We start from the raw sequence: 20,296 nt of genomic DNA, 5'->3' as shown, positions 1-20,296 counted from the left end.
GCCCAACCTTGGTGGTGCATCGGGTTGCTGGATCTATAACGGATGACGTCTTCTCATAAGACTTTGCTTGCCGATTGATCCTCCTGATATGCCCGATATTTCTTCCAAGAATGCTGCCAAAAACAGGATCTATAAGTTTCACATGACCTCCTCCTCCCTTCACGACTTTGTATTGTATTCTATATTGCTAAATATCGGAGTGACTATTCTGGATGATATGAGATTTTCTTCATTGATTTCTCCCAGGCTTCCGCCAGAAATTTTATTCAGGGATTCAATTATTATTCCCGAAATTCATTTAGGCAGTCCTAAGGAGATTCCAGCTTAATTTTATAGATCGATGTGCGAGCAGACAGTGCGAACGGCGATGATTTCCTTCTTCGCTCCGAACCACTTCTCGACCATCAGCTTCTTCTTGGACACCTTGTAGATATCCAAGTGGCGGAAGCTCTTGGACAGCTTTCCGCGGGGTCCGTACACCGTCCGGCCGAGTCGCTGCTGTTCGAGAAATCCATGGCGTAGCTTTACATACCGACAGGCGAAAGGAAAGGAGGCGGAACAGATCCGGTAGGGGTCGTGGACGTTGTGGAACCTTTCCCATAGATCGAGGAGAATCCATCCCGACTGTTGCCCGATGACTGGTGATCTAAATTCGGGGATCGCCTCATCAACATCGAACTGTCATGTCCGGGAAACATCTTCTGCATCACGATTGATAACAAGGCCGAACGCAGAGGGGACACATCCCCTGGCAGCTTGTTGAATGGAAGTGAGAAATTGTTACCACCAGTCGGCGACTGTGCCATTGGAGAGTGGAGTTGTAGGCGCCGAAGAAGACGAAGGATGAGATTCTTGCTTCAGCTTTTCGATATCACTTCCACCGGCACTTCCCGATGAGCCACCACCGGAAGATCGGGCAGAGAGTTTCGGGATTTCTACTGGGATACCTTCAGGGATTCCTCTGGGATTTCCGCCAAGATTTCTTTAGAGATTCTTTTGGATTTCTGGGTTGTCTCCCGGGATGCTTTCAGGGACTTTTCCCGGGTTTCCTTCGTGGATTGCTTTCGGAATCAAAGAATTACTCTCATGATTTCGCCATACAGATTCCGGTTTCATCTTTATTGCGTGATGGCTGTACCGGCCAAGGTACCGGCTTCATTTTACTGCCGACAGGATTCATCTCTCTGGGTTTCATTTTTGGAAACATTTCGATCCATACTCGTGTTATGGGCAGTCCATGATCGTCTGGCTCAACGGAAAATAACTGTTCCTGATGCAGTTCACCTTTTAGATGAAGTAGAATAGTTTTTCGCCTATCTCAACGGATAAAATCCGCTCCTGAGGCAGTTTACTTTTGAGTAAACTTGGAAGTTTTATCGCCTAACTCAACGGATGAAATCCGTTCCTGAGGCAGTTCACCTTTGAGGTAAACTTCAATATTTGTCGCCTAACTCAACGGATAAAATCCGCTCCTGAGGCAGTTTACCTTTGAGTAAACTTGAAAGTTCTATCGCCTAACTCAACGGAAGGAATCCGTTCCTGAGGCAGTTCACCTTTCAGGTGAACTTAGAAATGTCGTCGCCTAACACAACGGATAGAATCCGTTCCTGAGGCAGTACCTTGTGAAGGAACTTGAATAGTTTTTCGCCCAACTCAACGGATGGAATCCGTTCCTGGGGCAGTCCCTTGCGAAGGAACTTGATTTTTTTTGTCGCACTGGAAGCCGAAGTTTGTTGCCAAGGTTGTTGGATTCTACTTACTGAATATTTTCCAAAACGCTGCAGGTTCATCTCGTCGCCATTTGTGGTATTGTACATTGATTAATATTGTCTATCCGGTTGGAATCAAGACCGACATTCAATCAAAAATTGTCATTTTCTTAGTCTACAAGTGTCGCAACTGTTTCGCATCTAGTGCGCTGTGTTGCTGACAACAACGGGAAGGATGCGCACTACTTTTGACATGATTAAAAAACGTCGCGAGTTGGGTCGCGTCGCGACTTGATTGTGCGAAGTCCGGTTTGGTGGCGGCCCGACAATAAAGCAATGAACTATGAACTATACAATTATAGGATGATTATTTTATTGGACACAGGAAAGTGACAATACGTATGAGAGCCAATGCGTGTGTCCTCCAGTGAAGTCGCTGTCAGGCTGCTTCCTTCAACTATCGGCCTACTAAGTATTATCGGAATCACCACACTATACATCTAAGCTTCACAGACATACAGATTACATGAAAAAAGTGTTGAAACATATCGGTAAATTATTCTCAGAACTAGAAGATTTTTGTTCAGGTAGCCATGAACGGACTTTGAAAACTTATATTTTTTGTAGGAAAATTTCAAAAATAGTTTCACAAATTCTCAGTGCTCTAATTGCTTCGATAATGTAGGTCACAGAATAGCCTTTCAATGAAGAATAAAACATTTTCAAAAACTATGCAAATAGGGTAATTGTTCCCATCGCTGTGGTAGTACCTAATGTTGCGGTAATGGCAATTGAGCACATTTTTCGACTGAAATGTTACCAAAAGGTATTTTTAATAGATGTATGGTGCTTAAATAATGAGATTGCACCATTTGTTTGCTTAAGATTAGCTCAAAAACCTATTTTAAAAAAATATTTTCCTTAATGTGTTTGCTGCTGTGTTCCTAATGTTGCGGTATCCCATATGATTTCAATGGAATACCGCAACAATAGGAACAAATACCGCAACATTAGGAACAGATACCGCAACATTAGGAACACAATGTTCTATCAGATAAAAAGGAATAAAATGCTCATAACAACATCAAAGTGGCAATATTTCGTTATTTTTCCGTAGATTAAGGATGGATTTTATTATTTTCAATTCAATCCATGTAAAAAGCTTGCTTGGGGCGATACAATTGTGATTTAAACATGAACTCAGTGCTTAACTCCTCCATGATCGGATCAATTACCCTATACCGAAAAAATAGGGTGACCCATCTTGCCCCGTCTACACAATACACGTAGTTATATGGAATGTATAGCATAAGGAGTATAACGAAAAAATATTTTATTTTTTTCTGTGCAAGGAACGTAATAAATAATTTTTAAAACAATATATCACTTTTTTGTGTATCCACTTCGTTCATCTGGGAAAATTATTGAAAGATTCAAAAAATATATAGTACGGTTGGAAACGGTACTGACCCATCTTTCCCCCACACACCATATAGAATCTGTTTTTTATATGTCCTGTAACGCAACAAACAGGCGCGGAACAGGCAAAACTCAGTCTTCCGGATGAAGAAGCGCCAGCAGGAAGAACGAGATCGCGAAGCGATGGAAGGGCTGTACCGCGCTAAGGAAACACGAAAGTTCTACGAGAAGCTGAACCGCTCGCGCAGAGGCTTTGTGCCACAAGCCGACATGTGCCGAGATAATCACGGGAATATTCTCACGAGCGAGCGTGAGGTGGTCGAGAGGTGGCGGCAGCATTACGATGAGCACCTCAATGGCGACGTTGCAAGTACCGAAGGTGGCGTGGTAACAGATCTAGGAGTACGTGCACAGGACGAAAGACTTCCGGCCCCTGACCTTCAAGAGATTGAGGAGGAGGTTGGCCGGTTGAAAAACAACAAAGCCGCTGGAGCAGATCAACTACCAAGCGAGCTTCTAAAATACGGTGGAGAAGCACTGGTGAGAGCACTACACTGGGTCATTACCAAGATTTGGGAGGAGGAAGTATTACCGGAGGAATGGATGGAAGGTATCGTGTGTCCCATCTACAAAAAGGGCGACAAGTTGGATTGCGGGAACTACCGTGCGATCACACTACTGAGCGCTGCCTACAAAATACTCTCTCAAATTTTATGCCGCCGTCTATCACCGATTGCAAGAGAGTTCGTGGGGCAATATCAGGCTGGATTTATGGGTGAACGCGCTACAACGGACCAGATGTTCGCCATCCGCCAGGTGTTGCAGAAATGCCGCGAATACAACGTGCCCACACATCACTTGTTCATCGATTTCAAATCGGCGTATGATACAATCGATCGAGAACAGCTATGGCAGATTATGCACGATTACGGATTCCCGGATAAACTGATACGGTTGATCAAGGCGACGATGGATCGAGTGATGTGCGTAGTTCGAGTATCAGGGACACTCTCGAGTCCCTTCGAATCTCGCAGAGGGTTACGGCAAGGTGATGGTCTTTCGTGCTTGCTGTTCAACATTGCTTTGGAGGGTGTAATAAGAAGAGCGGGGATAAACACGAGTGGGACGATTTTCACGAAGTCCGTTCAGCTGCTTGGTTTCGCCGATGATATTGATATTATTGCTCGTAAATTTGAGACGATGGCGGAAACGTACATCCGACTAAAGAGGGAAGCCAGGCGAATCGGATTAGTCATTAATGTGTCGAAGACAAAGTACATGATGGCAAAGGGCTCCAGGGAGGAATCACCGCGCCCGCCACCCCGAATTCATATCGACGGTGATGAAATCGAGGCGGTTGAAGAATTCGTGTACTTGGGCTCACTGGTGACCGACGACAACGACACCAGCAGAGAAATTCAGAGGCGCATTGTGGCAGGAAATCGTGCCTACTTTGGACTCCGCAGAACTCTACGTTCGAATAAAGTTCGCCGTAACACGAAGTTAACCATCTACAAAACGTTGATTAGACCGGTCGTCCTCTATGGGCACGAAACATGGACCCTACGTGCAGAGGACCAACGCTCCCTTGGAGTTTTCGAACGGAAGGTGTTGCGTACCATCTACGGCGGAGTGCAGATGGAAGACGGGACTTGGAGGAGGCGAATGAACCACGAGCTGCATCAGCTGCTGGAACCAACCATCGTCCATACCGCGAAAATCGGGAGGCTACGGTGGGCGGGTCACGTCATCAGGATGTCGGATAGCAACCCGACTAAAATGGTTCTCGAGAGTCATCCGACCGGTACAAGAAGACGTGGAGCGCAGCGAGCTAGGTGGGTCGACCAAGTGGAGGACGATCTGCGGACCCTACGCAGAGTGCGGAACTGGAGACAAACATCCATGGACCGAGTGGAATGGAGGCGGCTACTATGTACAGCAGAGGCCACCCCGGCCTTAGCCTGACCGGTAAGGTAAGTAACGCAATGGATAATGCATCTGACTTTGGATTTCGGTATGCTATGTAATGATTATTGAATATGAACAAGGACTTTCTCTGTATACCTATCATAGAATGAAAAAAGATTCGTTTTACGGTTCACATAATGGTATTCTTAATCATATTGCAATAAAAGTCATTCCCATCGAGCGATGTCTTCCCTCATAACTGGTATGCCACAGAAGTTTTATCTACAACAGCTTTTCTTAACGGTTCACATTCCTATAGTTTCAAACGAGTAAATTCGTTCAATATACTTATTATCATTTGGTTTTCAGAGTCGAAACATAATGATCAACATTATTCGATAATTTCTCTTACCTACCCCACCAAGCAGCCCGCGAGAGACACACGAGATAAAGCTGCAGAGGAAGCTGCGCACGCACTATTTGCGTATAAACCAAATCAAGTGTTGTGTGTGCTTTTCTTTCTCGGTCCCAAAGTAACAACCCACTGGGAAATAAACTGAGAAATAGCTGTTACGGTTGGAATTTTGAGCGTTCTATTTCGTCTTCCTTTCTAATTGCTTTGTACTCAGTAACAAAAGGTTTCTCATGATAAAATTAAAAACGATCACTACCACAGGGAGACCGGTGAGCTCCGATTGAACGAAGGAAAATAATAACACAGATTCTGAAAGCCCAAAACGATGTTTGGTAAGTGCGGGGGATGAATGAGTACGAACGTTTGTCATTATTAATGCAATCGCGAAATGTTGTCTGGTGCTCGATTGATACACGCGCGCGCGAGAAAACTGGTTTATTGGCTAAACGAAGTGCTCTGATCCTTAGCACTGAACTAGACAACTTCATCAACTAAGTTCATAGTTGTAACTCTCTATTAGCTCCTAAATTAGTAGCAATTTGTTTGTATGTTTCCTATAATATTCTCTGTGTGTTGCGCTGTCTGTCTCAATGTCCGGCGAAATTTGGCTAAACACTATCTTTCAGGTCTACAACTATATTTTACAGGAGTTCTTGTTCGGTTAGAAGTAAAGGATAGGGCTAAAAGAAATTTAACTTAGTTCTTGTTTTCCTTCTTTTCCGCGCTGTCGTCGCTACTGCTGCTGCCGCTGCTTGAGCTGCTACCGCTGCTTTCCCGCTCGGAAGCCATCTGAAAGAGGACGTGGGGTATTGAAAAACTGGACATTTTGATTGATTTCAATCAACAAGTTACAAACCTTCTTGTAAGCCATCTCGAACAGTTTCAGGGAGGATTGCTGCAGGGTGCTGACAGTCTTGCGGATTTCCTCTGGGTCGGCTTCATCCTTGTTGGCCAGGATTTCGCGGACCTTGACGATTTCTTCGCGCAGTTTGTCACACTGTAAAACAAGCAAGTGAATTACTGAATCTGGTAGAATTTACATCGTGTTTTCAAACGACATTACCTCTTCCTTGGGCAACTGATCCTTGAATTCCTCCATCTTGGACTCGGTGTCATGCACAATACCTTCAGCCTGGTTGATGGCCTCGATGCGTTCCTTCTTCAGTTTGTCGGTAGCAGCGTACTGTTCGGCGTTCTTGACCATGTTCTCGATTTCGTCCTTGCTCAAACCACCAGACGACTGAATGACGACTGCAAAACAAACCACAATTTAGATATTTTCCGGACATTCAGACCCACCCGAAAGTCACTTACTCTGTTGTTCCTTTCCGGTTCCCTTGTCGCGAGCCGACACGTGCACAATACCGTTGGCATCGATGTCGAACACGACCTCAATCTGTGGCACACCGCGAGGTGCCGGCGGGATTCCCACCAATGTGAACGAACCCAGCATCTTGTTGTCGGCGGCCATCTCGCGCTCGCCCTGGTGGACCTTGATTTCGACCTGTGTCTGACCATCAGCGGCTGGAATGGAACGAATAATTGTTGGATTAGCTGCTCACTGTTCAGGTAGACTAGTGGTTCTCAAACGAAGAAAATTTGTGATTTCAATGTCAATGAAAGAGATTGAAAGCCTCACTTACCAGTGGAGAAGACCTGCGACTTCTTCGTTGGGATGGTAGTGTTACGGGTGATCAAACGAGTGAAGACACCTCCGAGAGTTTCGATACCCAGCGACAGCGGAGTGACGTCCAGCAGCAGCACATCGGTAACGTCTCCAGCCAGGACACCACCCTGCACGGCAGCACCAACGGCGACAGCTTCGTCCGGATTCACGGCACGGGACGGAGTGCGACCGAAGATGTCTTGCACTGTCTGCTGTACCTTTGGCATACGGGACATTCCACCGACCAGCAGAACCTCGCCGATGTCCGACTTGGACACCTCGGCATCGGACAAAGCCTTCTGGCAGGGTCCGATCGTACGCTTGATCAGATCTCCGACCAGCTGTTCCAACTTGGCGCGGGTGAACTTCAGGTTCAAATGCTTCGGTCCGGAGGCATCCATGGTGATGTACGGCAGGTTGATGTCGGTCTGAACGGAAGAGGACAGCTCGCACTTGGCCTTTTCGGCAGCTTCCTTCAGGCGCTGCATGGCCATGGCGTCCTTGGTGATGTCAATGCCCTGCTCCTTCTTGAACTCCGCAACCAGATAGTCCACGATGTGATGATCGAAATCCTCTCCTCCCAACAGGGTGTCACCATTGGTCGACTTGACCTCGAACACGCCCTTCTGGATCTCCAGGATCGAAATATCGAAGGTACCACCTCCCAGATCGTACACGGCAATGATCTTGTCCTCGCTCTTGTCCATACCGTAGGCCAAAGCGGCGGCCGTCGGTTCGTTGATCACTCGCAGCACGTTCAGACCAGCAATCTGTCCAGCATCCTTGGTAGCCTGACGCTGCGAGTCGTTGAAGTAAGCCGGAACCGTAACGACGGCATTCTTGACGTTAGTGTTCAGGTAGGCTTCGGCCGTTTCCTTCATCTTCATCAGCACGAAGGCTCCGATCTGGCTGGGCGAGTAGACCTTACCGTCACCACCCTGAACCCAAGCGTCTCCATTGGAAGCCCTCACCACCTTGTAGGACAGGTTCTTCATGTCCTTCTTGATCTCCGGATCGTCGAAACGACGGCCGATCAGACGCTTGGTGGCGTAGAAGGTGTTTGCCGAGTTTGTGACAGCCTGACGTTTCGCTGGCATACCGACCAATCGTTCACCGTCCTTGGTGAAGGCCACGTGCGATGGGGTTGTGCGGGCACCTTCGGCGTTTTCGATTACCTTGGCCTGTTTGCCCTCCATGACGGCCACGCACGAGTTGGTCGTTCCCAGATCGATACCGATGACGGCACCCTTGACCGTGTCGGACCTGTTGCAATTTTGGGGGAAAGTTAAAATAAAGGAAAATAAATTGTTATTACAGTTTGGGGTAAAATAAATCATAAAGGGCGAGGGAAGGTAGATGACATTTTTTCTGGTTGATCATTCATTGGCTCGGTAGCTTAATTGGTAAAGTACTCGTCTAGCGTACAATGGTCCTAGGTTCAAATCCCATCTGAGCTGTGGATTATATCTGATAGATTGTTTTGTTTTTATTTAACCCTCAAAGCCCCAGGACAAACTTCTTTTTTTTAATTGTCTGATACTCAGGATCTGTAAAATATAAAAATAAGCGGTTTTCACTATGATGGATGGGAAGAGTTGTACTTCATGTAAGAGTAGTTGTCAAGCCGGAAGTCCATGTTTGAACCTGTTTTTGCACCGGAAATAAGTGTTCCCTGGGGCAATGTTTTGGCGAGTCGTCTATGAATCTGGTATTTTATAATAATTCTGAAATCTTTAACAACTTGAAATGGTAGGCCAACGCAAGAACACAATGCTGGGGCTGCTTTCTGGCATGAGATGCATCTGAAACTTGGTCCCAGGAGTGTACTTCCGGTAGGACTCCCTAAGACCCAATTTCGTGATCATAATCATTTTGCACCTGAAAAGATGATTTTAGAAGTTTGGTGTCTATGAACAATTTGTTTCGCATATTTGAGCCCTTCTTTTAAAAGTATCACTCATGTGATTAATCCACCTAAAATTCAAACACGGGTCATACTTTTAGCCAACGAATTATTACTAGATCATTGCATACTTTTAGGCGTTTATCGGTTTCCGTCCCAATTTACAAAATTGATTCCAATTTGTAAAAGCACGCTTCGCTAAGAAATTTAAGGCCTGATTGAGATTCCACCTTGATTGATCTATCGAGAATTAACAACTAATTATTGAAAAAGTAGCCTAAAGGCAGCCCGTAACGTGGGTAGATCACCTTAGAATGGTGCGTTGCGGTGTAAGATCTACCAAATCAAATTTTGATCTTGATATTTACCGTATTTATAAATATTCCAAGATCAAAGTTTGATTCATTTTTTTGTGTTTTGTAGTTTATTTTGTTTTAGTGCACTACTAATTAATATTTTATTTCAGCAGGATTCAGGTAAATTTATCGTATGCTATAAATCATATTATAAAAATATGTAACTGTGGCGAGCGTATCACTAATATGTAGCTTATTTGACGTACGATGTTAATATTATTTTACATTTCAGATTACCAACCGAAGAAGCTAGTAATCCAACCAAGATGACGAGGACACAGGATGAATTGGGCAAACAACTGATTCAAAGCAGTCTAACAATGGTGTGCCTGAACGTTGACCAAGCGTATCCTTTGGAGTTTATCCTTACACTAACAACCTAACAATCCCGTGACACCTAGGCCTGAGAGATCGTAGAGTTGTCTACATTTTTCATAGGTGTCCAAACTAACCATCCTTTCCCATTCCTCAGCAGTCGCAAGGACGTGGCCAGGACAGTGCTCGACCATTGGAGGATTGCGTCAGTCTTGTCTAAGAGTCAGAGATTAGTCCCACATCTTTGTGCTTTGGTTCGGACGGGAAGGAGGCAACCCTAATAACAGCGGTCTAGGACTGTACCACCTACGAATTTGTGCGACTCGCTTAATGCTAATGCTAAGTAGCCTAAAGGCAGCTGTAGAACATATCGCCAAACATAGCACCAGGGAACACTTATTTCCGGTGCAAAATCAGGTTCAAGCATGGACTTCCGGTTTGACAACTACACTCGCATGAAGTACAACTAACTCTTCCCATCGATCATACTGAAAACCGCTTATTTTCATATTTTACAGATTTTGAGTATCAGCCGGTCAAAAATAAAAAGTTTGTCCTGGGGCTCTGAGGGTTAAGAGACTTTCAGCCCTTGGCTGGTTCGTCTCTTTCCTAAAAAGATTATATTTTCAAGAGAATTTTGTTTTCGTCGTAGAAATTGTGCACCAGAATTTCCCTTTAGGTTTCTTTCCATAGTTCTTTCTGGGATTCCTCAAGGATTTTCTTCTGAGAATACACTAGAAGTTCCTTCTTGGATTCTTTTTTGAATTTCACCAGGTATTTCTTCCTAGATTCCACAAAAAGTTCTTTCCACGATTGTTTGAGGAATACATTTAGGAATGCCTTTCCAATATATTTCATAGATTCCTCAAGGAGTTCCTTCTAATATTTTCTATATTTATTTTGGAGTTCTGAGATCCATCTAGAAAATCCTTCCGAGATTCCTCTACTGCTTCCGGGATTCCTCTAGCAACTTCTTCCAGGATTCATTTGGGAATTCTTTACAGGATTTCTTTGGGAACTCTTTCCGGGAATCCTCCAAAAACTTCTACCAGTACTTTTCCAGGAATGACTGCTGTCAGCTTCTTGAGAAACGTGGCATCATACCGCATAGGCCAGGATAATTGCGAACATTGTAACATTGATTTATCGGCACTTGTGTCTTAGATACATATGTATGCTTCTGCAAAATCACTTCGAGAATGGTACATTTTGCGGGTGGATCGGCGAAACAGCAGTTACGAACAACACGACTCTATGGGATACATGTCTACTACTTTCAACACACAGCAGTGCTTTACGATACACTCCCGAAATCTAAACTAAATCTAAACTCCAGATTCCCTTTCTTCCGGGAATTCTCAAGAAACTTCTTATGGGATTCTTTCGAGAACTCCTTCTGGATTTCCTCCGTTAACTCCTTTCGTGATACTTTCCGATTTTTTTTTTCAAGAACTCCATCCCGGATTCTTCTAGGAACTTTTCTACATTTCTCCAGGAGTTCCAAAAAGAATTCCGCCAACATTTACTCAAAGAAATTCTCCATAAGTTCCGCATGGAATTCTCTTTGGAGTTACTTCTGGGCTCATTCCAATTATTCCTGCTGGGATTCCATTTTTTTCCAGAAATTCCTTTTGCAAATCAGAAAAATCTTCTGAAGAGATCCTAAAAAAACTGTTTCGTCCAGAGGTCAAGTAGGCCCCACGTTGTGTATTTTCCGCCCGGAGGATAAAGAGAAGAGAAATGACTTCGAAATACAATCTCGCCTTTTATTGCGCACCACAGAGAGGCAGTGCTCCTGCTTGTCGTATTCTAACATTCCGCGGTAAAATCCGACGAACCGCGGAACTCGTCAGGAATTTCCGTTCGCGCGCTGCGCATGAAACGTCCGTAAGACACAAATTTCGTTAACAAACTCAAGTGCTTTTTGTTCCGAAATCATTGATCCCGACCCGAGTCCACACACTGCCATCTATCCATCTCTCTCTCGCACACTCAATCATTTCATCCCATTCACACGCGTTGGTCACATCATCAACGGCTGCCCTTTCCCCGTTCATTCGAACGCACTCGAACCGAAGACCTGACACGGACAAGCTTTGGTTTCAAAAGCCCACGCCAAAAGCTTTCCATGCAAGCTGTGCGATGTTTATTTGGCACGCAGTACACTGACCGAAATAGCGCTATCAATTTATTGATGTGATGCTAATTTATAAATTTAATTTCATTATGAACATTAAACTTACTAACCATAAAATGGCACAAAATAGAATGCTAAATATGCCAACCTTGTATTCCATGTACTTAAAAATATAAATAATTTGATATACAATCTACGCTCACTACACTGCTCTGTGGTGGTACTTTAACTTATGTACAACTAATTACATTTAGAGCTAGATGCCACTTTTATAGGCGGCAGCGAAAGTACGTACAATTGAACATGTAAACGCGCATTGTCACAGCCGAATTGAATGTAAACCACTGCGCCGCTGCTGTGGGTAAGCGCACGTGGACAACGCCGTTCGTGTGATGCGCCAACAGAAAGTATTGGAAGAATCTCGGAAATAATTCCTGGAGGATTGTCGAAACTCCTGGAGAAATCCTGAAAGAATCCCATGGAGAACTCCTGAAAAGGATCCCCAAAAAAGAATCTCAGATGGAGCTCCCCGAGGAATCATAGAAGGAACTGCTAGAGGAGTTTGGGATTGAATTTCAGGATAACCCGCGGGAGAAATGCTTGAAGGAATCCTAGGGAAACTGTGCCAGACATAGCTTCGGACCAGCAACGTCTTGCAAGGTCGGTGGCGGAGTGACAACTGGAACTTCTGGATCAGCCAATATCATTGTAGCGCTAAGAATATATACTTCATCGAGCAAGATTTCCCATGACAGTTGCGTCGTTGGCACTGGAACGGTGGTATCGTAGTGAAGGCGCATTTGTTTTATATGCGCTCTAACCAACTTCGGCATTCCATTGTTTTCCAACGAATAACATCGCACCTTTCCGTTCGATGACTCGACCTGGCCATGGCTTGGTATTCTAGAAATGCTAGTCAACGTGCAGCAGATCATCTTCCTCGCAATCGTGTTTGATAACTCCATATCGGTTTAATCCGGGGCCACAGAAAAATACTTCCTCAAGAGCTTCATTGGAGCCCGGACCACAGTAGTGAATAGTACCGAAATGGAAACGGAACAGCTGAACATCTTTCAGCAGAGGTTGCATCTTGAAAATATCATCGATTTTTGAAGGTGCCGGTTGAATACTGTCATTGTCCGCGGTATGTCCTCTGATGAACTCGAACTGGAAGAGCGCAAAACGACACTTTTCGAGACGTAAGCGAAAAGCTTGAGAATAATATGGAGATTACAGTCATGTGCCTCTTTGGTCCGGGTCTAGGAATATCTCTGATCCAGAATTGAGATCATCGGCCTGAAAATATTATTATTATTATTATCTTTACGAGATTTTCAGCCCTGGGCTGGTTCATCTCGGGGCCTGAAAATAACCAAGGTTGAGCTTCCCACCAGAAGCTGTTACTGTTATTCCTCCGTCGGTTGAGTGAGTGGCTGTCTGATGCTCATCCATGTATCTTTGGAGATAATGGTGATGTCGGACGCCGAGTTGTGCTGAAACCTGACTGTGTGCAATTCTTTCTGGATTTCGCCTACTGGAATAGCTTCTAGGGCGTACAGGGGATAGACAAAATGATCGGGACAGGCAAAATTTTCACGTTGCAAAAAATGTTCAACTGGCTGTAACTTTTCGAAAAGTGCATCGAACAGAGTTTCCCATTGCTCATGTGTACATAAATGTGACAGCGAGCCTCCTACCAAATTGTCTCCCAGCTCTTCAAAATCGCAGTGTGCTGCGCTGCTAGGAGGCTCACAAAAATCTGGTGGGTGCGAGCTAAGCGCCTAGCTCCCGGGGAGCTCGTCTCATGCGCTGCGTGAGCTGTTGGTATCTAAGGTGAAAAACAACTTCTTGGTAACGAAGAACCTCAACAACTTTTTTCCGTACACAACTCAAGTGTCTGGTTGGTCTATACGATACGACTAGGGACTCTCAATGCAAAGGTTAAGGTATCAATTCTCGTTCGTTTAGGAAGTTTTTGTCGTGAAATTTTCTAATTTAATCAGCGCATGAGACGAAGCTCATGAGACACATCTTGAGGAAAATGAGGCACACAACTTTCAGTCTCAAAATGTACAGAGCTCCTGGGAGCTCGCTTGCCATGTGGCTCCCGTACATGGGACTACAACACCAATGTGTTCTATAATGGAGGTGAGGGGATCATTTCGTGTATTACACAGCGGTGTATATGTGTTAGTGTACCAAATTTGAGTTCTCATAGCAACCCACCGCATCTAAACACAGCTGACGTCATACGGTTTGTTTTTGAATTTGCGCGAGGACAGCTACACCCTTAAAAACATCAACTCATACAACACACAAGATTTCCAAAAATCAAGTCGAAGTATAAAAGCCCAATAAATGACGTTAAAAATTCATGAAATAACTTCAAATAAAATTTCAGCTTCATCATGTGCCTAAACACTGTTTTGAGCTGTTAAAACTTTGAATATTATTTGAAATATGATGTCACATATATTTGGTCACACAATAAATGATATAAAACTGTGTGTCAATTCTCTTGAACGTGTTGCTCTGCCGTGGTTTCTAAGGGCGACCTTAGCGTTGTTGTGCAAACGACAACATGAAAATGGAGAAACGGGAGACTCTAGAGAGTTAGTGGAAAATCTTCATGGGGTAATTCTACAGATAAATTACTTATTTAATACTTATAACGTTTCGCTTATTGCAGGCTGATGAAACCATTCACCTCAAAACGACTTATTTAAAGCGGCTTGTCTACATTGATGCGTGAGAATAACCAAAAATGCTAACGGAAAAGTAAGTTGATGCGACGAATGTTCAATATGGTAGATTGGATATTCTGCAATTTGGTAATTATGATTCAACATTACACCCCAAAAGAAAGATTCAGCTCACGAGGAGAGCCTTTCCCTTGTAGATATATTTCTACCTGTGTAATTTCCATTTCGTGATACAGTAAATGTGCATAAAATTTTCAACGGAAACTAATTGTTGTTTGATTCTTTTCGCCGATGAGCCGGTATGACGTCACCAACCTTCCCCTTCGAAGTTGTTTACATAAACAATCTACTAACACAAGCTTACAGGAACTTCCTCCACACCTTCTATATATCACATTGCTACAGCACGTGTACATCAACTCTGGCATCGAATATTCTCAATTTTTTACTGTAAGTTCATCAACTAGTTGTGTATCTCTCTCTCTCTCTTCTTGGCGTAACGTCCCCACTGGGACAAAGCCTGCTTCTCAGCTTAGTGTTCTATGAGCACTTCCACAGTTATTAACTGAGAGCTTCCTCTGCCAATGACCATTTTGCATGCGTATATCGTGTGGCAGGCACGAAGATACTCTATGCCCAAGGAAGTCAAGAAAATTTCCTTCACGAAAAGATCCTGGACCGACCGGGAATCGAACCCGTCACCCTCAGCATGGTCATGCTGAATACCCGTGCGTTTACCGCCTCGGCTATATGGGCCCTGTAGTTGTGTATCAGTGGTCTTAATTTGGAAAAGATCGGGCTATTCTCCACGAAGTTATAAAGGTTCTTGAAAAAGGTAAAATTATCTGATAGCCAACTTTGAGCTGTTATATCTCCGTATTCAATGAACTGATTTCAATGAAATTTTGACCATTCATGACTTATGTAATGAACTCTAAAAAACGTTTAACCTTACTTGAAATTTTTAACAAGAGGAAAAGTTATAGCGATTTGATTTATTTAACGATTGTTTAGTAAATTGATCTATTTTTTATACGCATCCCATTACTTTCTCAATTTATTGTCGGCTATGTTGTTACTTTCCTTCAAAACACATTTATATATAAGTCATTTAGAGGGAATTTAAATGAACTATAATATGCATCTTGAATTTTGAAACGATGTTGAAGTTTTGGATAAATTGGTGTTTTATTAGAAAAATAATCTAACCGTTATAATTTTCTTTCGTGTTAAGGTTCAACTCACAATTTATAAGTATTGGTGAAAGCGCCTACTGACTTTACAGAGAGTAAACAAACACTCCTGCACGCGGATGTGCAGATGAGGCAGGTTCGTTAGTGCATTTCATTTGTCTCTTTCCCATCTTCAACTAGTTTATCACCGCTGTGCATATGACGCAAGAAATATTCACGCATAGGCAATGGGAGAATAAAAGAAACAGCAAATCAAGGAAGCCACACCATGTATGTGCACTACATGGAAGTAAATACCGCGCCGGTTGGAAAGTGAAAAACGATTTTGTGCAGTTTTCGCGATTGTGTGGCTATCGCCGCGGACTTTTTCGTGATGTAGTGAATATTATTCCATTTCTGAAGCCGGTGAAACATTTTACGCTTCGATTATGGAAGCAATAACGTTTCGAGAGGCAATTAAAAAGTGAGACTGTTCCCGGTAAGATAGTGCTAGTGAAATGGTGCGAGCTGGTGTGCGTTGGGGGGGAATTTGGAAAAGATAGCGCACAATTTATAAAATAGCAGTTTTGCAGTGAAATATTGTGAAAATGTTGTGTTTCTTGGTCTCAATGAAAAGGTAAGTGTCCTGAGCAAGCGTTGAAGCAAATTTTAAAATAACTCGATATCAGATAGTGGTGAAAATTCGAGTATTTCTACATATTCAATTGAAAACTCACACATGTGAGAAAATTTTACAAGCATGTGTTAGAAAATCCAAACTCAATTCCCCCTTAAGAATTTTAAGTTATGTCAAAGGCTTGTCATAGCTCGTTATATAAGTCATGAATGGTCAAAATTTAATTGCTTCGGTTCATTGAATACGGAGATATAGCAGCTCAAAGTTGGCTATTGGATAATTATACCTTTTTCAAGAACCTTTATAACTTTATGGAGAATAGCCCGATATTTTCCAAATTTAGACCACTGATACACAACTAGTTGATGAACTTACAGTAAAAATTTGAGAATTTTCGATTCACTTTCCGAAAAGTTAGAGCTAGTTGAACAATTTTTGAAAAGTGAAAATTTTGCCTGTCCCGATCATTTTGTCTATCCCCTGTATACTTGTTGCTCGAACAGTAGCTATCTTTGTGTCTTTGCTGCTTTGACCTGGAACATGTGTGCAAAGCGAATCGACATCCACCACTCAGCATAGCGTGTTAGGCAGTTTTGAGTTTTTCACAGAATTGATCAGTTTTCGGATGACAATGTTAACATTACGTGCTTTTTTGTGCTCCACTATCAGTGTCCTGCTTGAGATTGGCCATGCGATGGCATTCTTCAACAAGATTCTCCAGTGTTACCTAGCTGACCGCTTTTCCTTATTTGTTAACTGCGGTTTGGTCGGCTTCTAGCTTCGAGATCTTGCTCGGATGTCTACATTCCGTAGCAATTGAGTCCGAAGACGAAATAGTGTTTGCTCATAATAGTGCTTAATTTGCGTAGATTCTACGCCGTAGAACCAACCTCGCACGGGCGTCATTGTCTAAAGATTGATCGTCTTTTGAGATAACGTTTTGTTGCTTCGCAAACCAATCATCGAAGAACTCCTCCGTCCGAATCATACTGGAAATCTTGATTGAAGCTTGCACAGACTAGACACCTAATCATCTCGGAAGCGGTATTTCCGCGGAAATCTAGATGTCCGATTTGCTGCTGCTGCACTTCTATCTGGCACTGCAACCGCGCGATGAGAATAGTGAGCTGTTAGATGGGGCGTTCTACAAATCCGCATCGCAGTTTACAAAATTCTTCCTATGTACAGTCGACTCTCCGCATGTCGGTGTTCTGTATTTCGATATCTCTCCCTATCTCGAAAATTTGGTCGGTCCCTTCAATCTGCATGCACTTTACCTCTCTATTTGTCGATATCTCCCTATCTCGATGCGATCTAGTTCGATTTTGCTCTACATTTTCTCTCCGTATGTCGATTCGACCATTTTCACAGGTTGCTAGACCAAGTTTTCTAGAAGCAAAACATTCTGGACGCGCGGAATGACATATGTTAGTTGGCGGTTTTCCCTAGTTACGGAGGTTTTTTTTTCAATCTAGTGTACATTATAAATTGGTTCTGCAATGCGATCTCTCCCCTATCTTGATGATCCCTTCAATATTAAGAGCCAACTGTACATATTAGGTATGATATTGTACGCTTAAGGTGAAATGGGAGCGCGTCCAGGTGCATTTTTGACTCGCGTTTTTGAGAGCACCGATCTCGTCATCCACAACATGCTCGAGAACAAAAATGTTACTCAATGTTTATCACGAGTGAGCAAGGGTACTCATTGCTTTTTGAGCTCTGTTTGCTGCCTGGATGACGAGATCCGTGCTTTTGGTATTTGCAAGGCAGCCATTGTGACGGCCATCTTTGGATTCACTCAAATATGTCCTTAAGGTACCGACCAAAATGGACGCGCAAAGGAATAACAGTCAATAATAAGAAGCTGTCAAATCGTATGGGAAATCCGCGCCGCGTCACGTGACGCGTCCACTCTGGCCGTAGATTCACTGCGAGCAAGCGGGGACGTTACTGAGGGTGACCACGATGTCCACGACGAGATGACCATATTTCCCTATGCCTACTTGATTGCTTGATGTGTTGTGGGTCGTTGCTGACGGAGCGGTATCACAACATGTATTCACTGCATCACAGCTATAAAAGTTGTCTCAGCCTGCTGAACCATGTGTGAAGTGTTAATGATTGTGTAAAACTACGCCATCATAAAAAAAACAGCACAGCACAACTGATAGCAAGTGTTGCAGAAATGGTTACAGAGCCAAACCAGTGTTTGATGTTGAAGCAGCATATGCATTTGTTTCCCGATAGCAATTCAGGAATTACTGATTATTTCTACATTGACAACTCTTCAGCTTGTAAAGTGGACCTGATGTGCTGGTTAAAGCTATCACGCCGAGGAGTTTCCTTCGGGAGAGAAGTAAAGCCGTGGATCCTGAGATGAACTAGCCTCGAGTCGAAAATTTGATAAAGATTTAAAACAAAACTCTTCAGCATAATAGACTATTCTGCTCGTTCACTATCGTATCAAAAGATTTGTTAAATCGTTGGTTTCGGAACCATCTGACAAAATTGAATACAGTAACTAACAACAATCTAACTACTTGTCGGTCCTGGCTAATTAGTATAAAACCAGTTGTCAAGAAAAAAAATCTAACATTCTGAATTCTGATAATATTAGGCAAACATATGCCAACATGCAAATCACCTCAACATCAGCATTGGATTTACGTAACAGACGCGAACATTCTACAAAAAAATATAGATGCTGGTTATCTTCGTGACCTTGATTAGCGTATTTTTCACTGTCAAACGCTGCTTAATTTCTGCATTACCTATTATAGGCTGTACAAACTTCTACGGATTTAAAACTATTGAATGACAGCTGATAAGCCCAAGAGAAGTGACAATCGATCGCCGTATCCAAAGCCAATCCTAATTTCACAACCGGCAATCATCTACCTTCCGTCCGCAGTTCTAACAGAACAGAAAAGATCATCATCTTTCCTGACACGATTCGGTACTTACTTGAGGCGTGCCTGCATGCTGTTGCGAAGGATTCCTCCCTGCACAAGTGTAAAAGGAATCAAGAGAAAGCATTGATAAGTCACTCATCCATAGCCGGTCGATTCAAAGGTTCGAAGTTCACGCAAAACATCACCCCCCGGTGGCCGGGAACATTCAAGTGCACAACCAGATCCAATCGATTCCCTTGGAATTTTACTTTTCAGATCCTTTTTGCTTCAATACCGCAGAAACTAGCAAATTCTAAAACGCAAGAGATTACACAAGCACCCTAACCTCACTCTCTCTGCGTGTTGCGCACTCCATGTTCCCGTCTACTCTGTACGGGCGGCCTGTTTTCCGCAAGCTTACAGATCCCGTAGTCACAGAAACGCCTAGAAAAATCACCCCCTGGACCGAGGATACTCACATTTTGCAACAGGGCACGGTTCTCCGTCAGGGCGCGGGTCACGAATTTGGCTGCCTTCAACATTTTGCACTGCACTACCGTGTGAAATTCACAAAAAAATCACGTTTCTCTGGAAACTTATGATGCAATATTATTTGGAGAATCGCCTTTCAGCCAGGTATTTGACAGATTCTCTGCTTGCTGCTGCTACTGCTCTGAAACGCACACACGAAAAAGGCACACACGTCTGACTGCGCACTCGGTTCGACTTCAAATGAACGAAACACTCGTTCGGCGGAGGCGAAGTTTGACGTCTTTTCCGTCTTTTCTTTTCCACTGCTTCGGTTGTGTTCATGAATGAACTTAGGATCATGTCCCATGCGGTGAATTTCGCTACTAGTTATGACCCATTAGGGTGGGTCAAACTTTGAAAAAATTCTTCAAGATTAAATAATACTTTGCCTTGGTAGTTGCTATTTTCCATTGGTAATGGCTTCCTTTATCACCATTCTTGATGCCCACGCCGACAGATACCGGATTATGGCCTGCTAACAAATAATCCGGAAGATCGCCCGCCGGAGGCATAGCAAGAGCTCCTCAAATTT

The 20,296-nt window shown here is 43.5% G+C and overlaps 1 protein-coding gene across 1 annotated transcript; it reads right to left on the bottom strand.

Moving 5' to 3' along the window:
* Window positions 1-5,217: 5,217 nt before the first annotated feature.
* LOC109401240 (heat shock 70 kDa protein cognate 5) lies at window positions 5,218-19,979 on the bottom strand. Its single transcript, XM_019673703.4, has 7 exons — window positions 19,713-19,979; window positions 19,307-19,344; window positions 7,095-8,380; window positions 6,766-6,975; window positions 6,515-6,702; window positions 6,308-6,448; window positions 5,218-6,240 (listed from the first exon to the last, which is right to left on the bottom strand). The coding sequence occupies exons 1-7, from the start codon at window positions 19,773-19,775 to the stop codon at window positions 6,148-6,150; spliced, it is 2,019 nt and encodes a 672-aa protein (XP_019529248.3). The 5' UTR covers window positions 19,776-19,979; the 3' UTR covers window positions 5,218-6,147.
* Between the last annotated feature and the right edge of the window lie 317 nt (window positions 19,980-20,296).

Source organism: Aedes albopictus, chromosome 3 (assembly GCF_035046485.1).
Source record: "Aedes albopictus strain Foshan chromosome 3, AalbF5, whole genome shotgun sequence".
NCBI classification, from domain to species: Eukaryota; Metazoa; Arthropoda; class Insecta; order Diptera; family Culicidae; genus Aedes; species Aedes albopictus.
Note: the sequence above shows the minus strand (reverse complement) of the source record. Positions and strands in the feature narration are given on the sequence as shown.

Coding starts and splice junctions, on each gene's coding strand:
- LOC109401240 (XM_019673703.4), bottom strand. CDS start 19,775: ATGTTGAAGGCAGCCAAATTCGTGACCCGCGCCCTGACGGAGAACCGT. Junction 19,345..19,712: donor ACCGTGCCCTGTTGCAAAAT/GTGAGTATCCTC, acceptor ACACTTGTGCAG/GGAGGAATCCTTCGCAACAG. Junction 8,381..19,306: donor AGCATGCAGGCACGCCTCAA/GTAAGTACCGAA, acceptor AAATTGCAACAG/GTCCGACACGGTCAAGGGTG.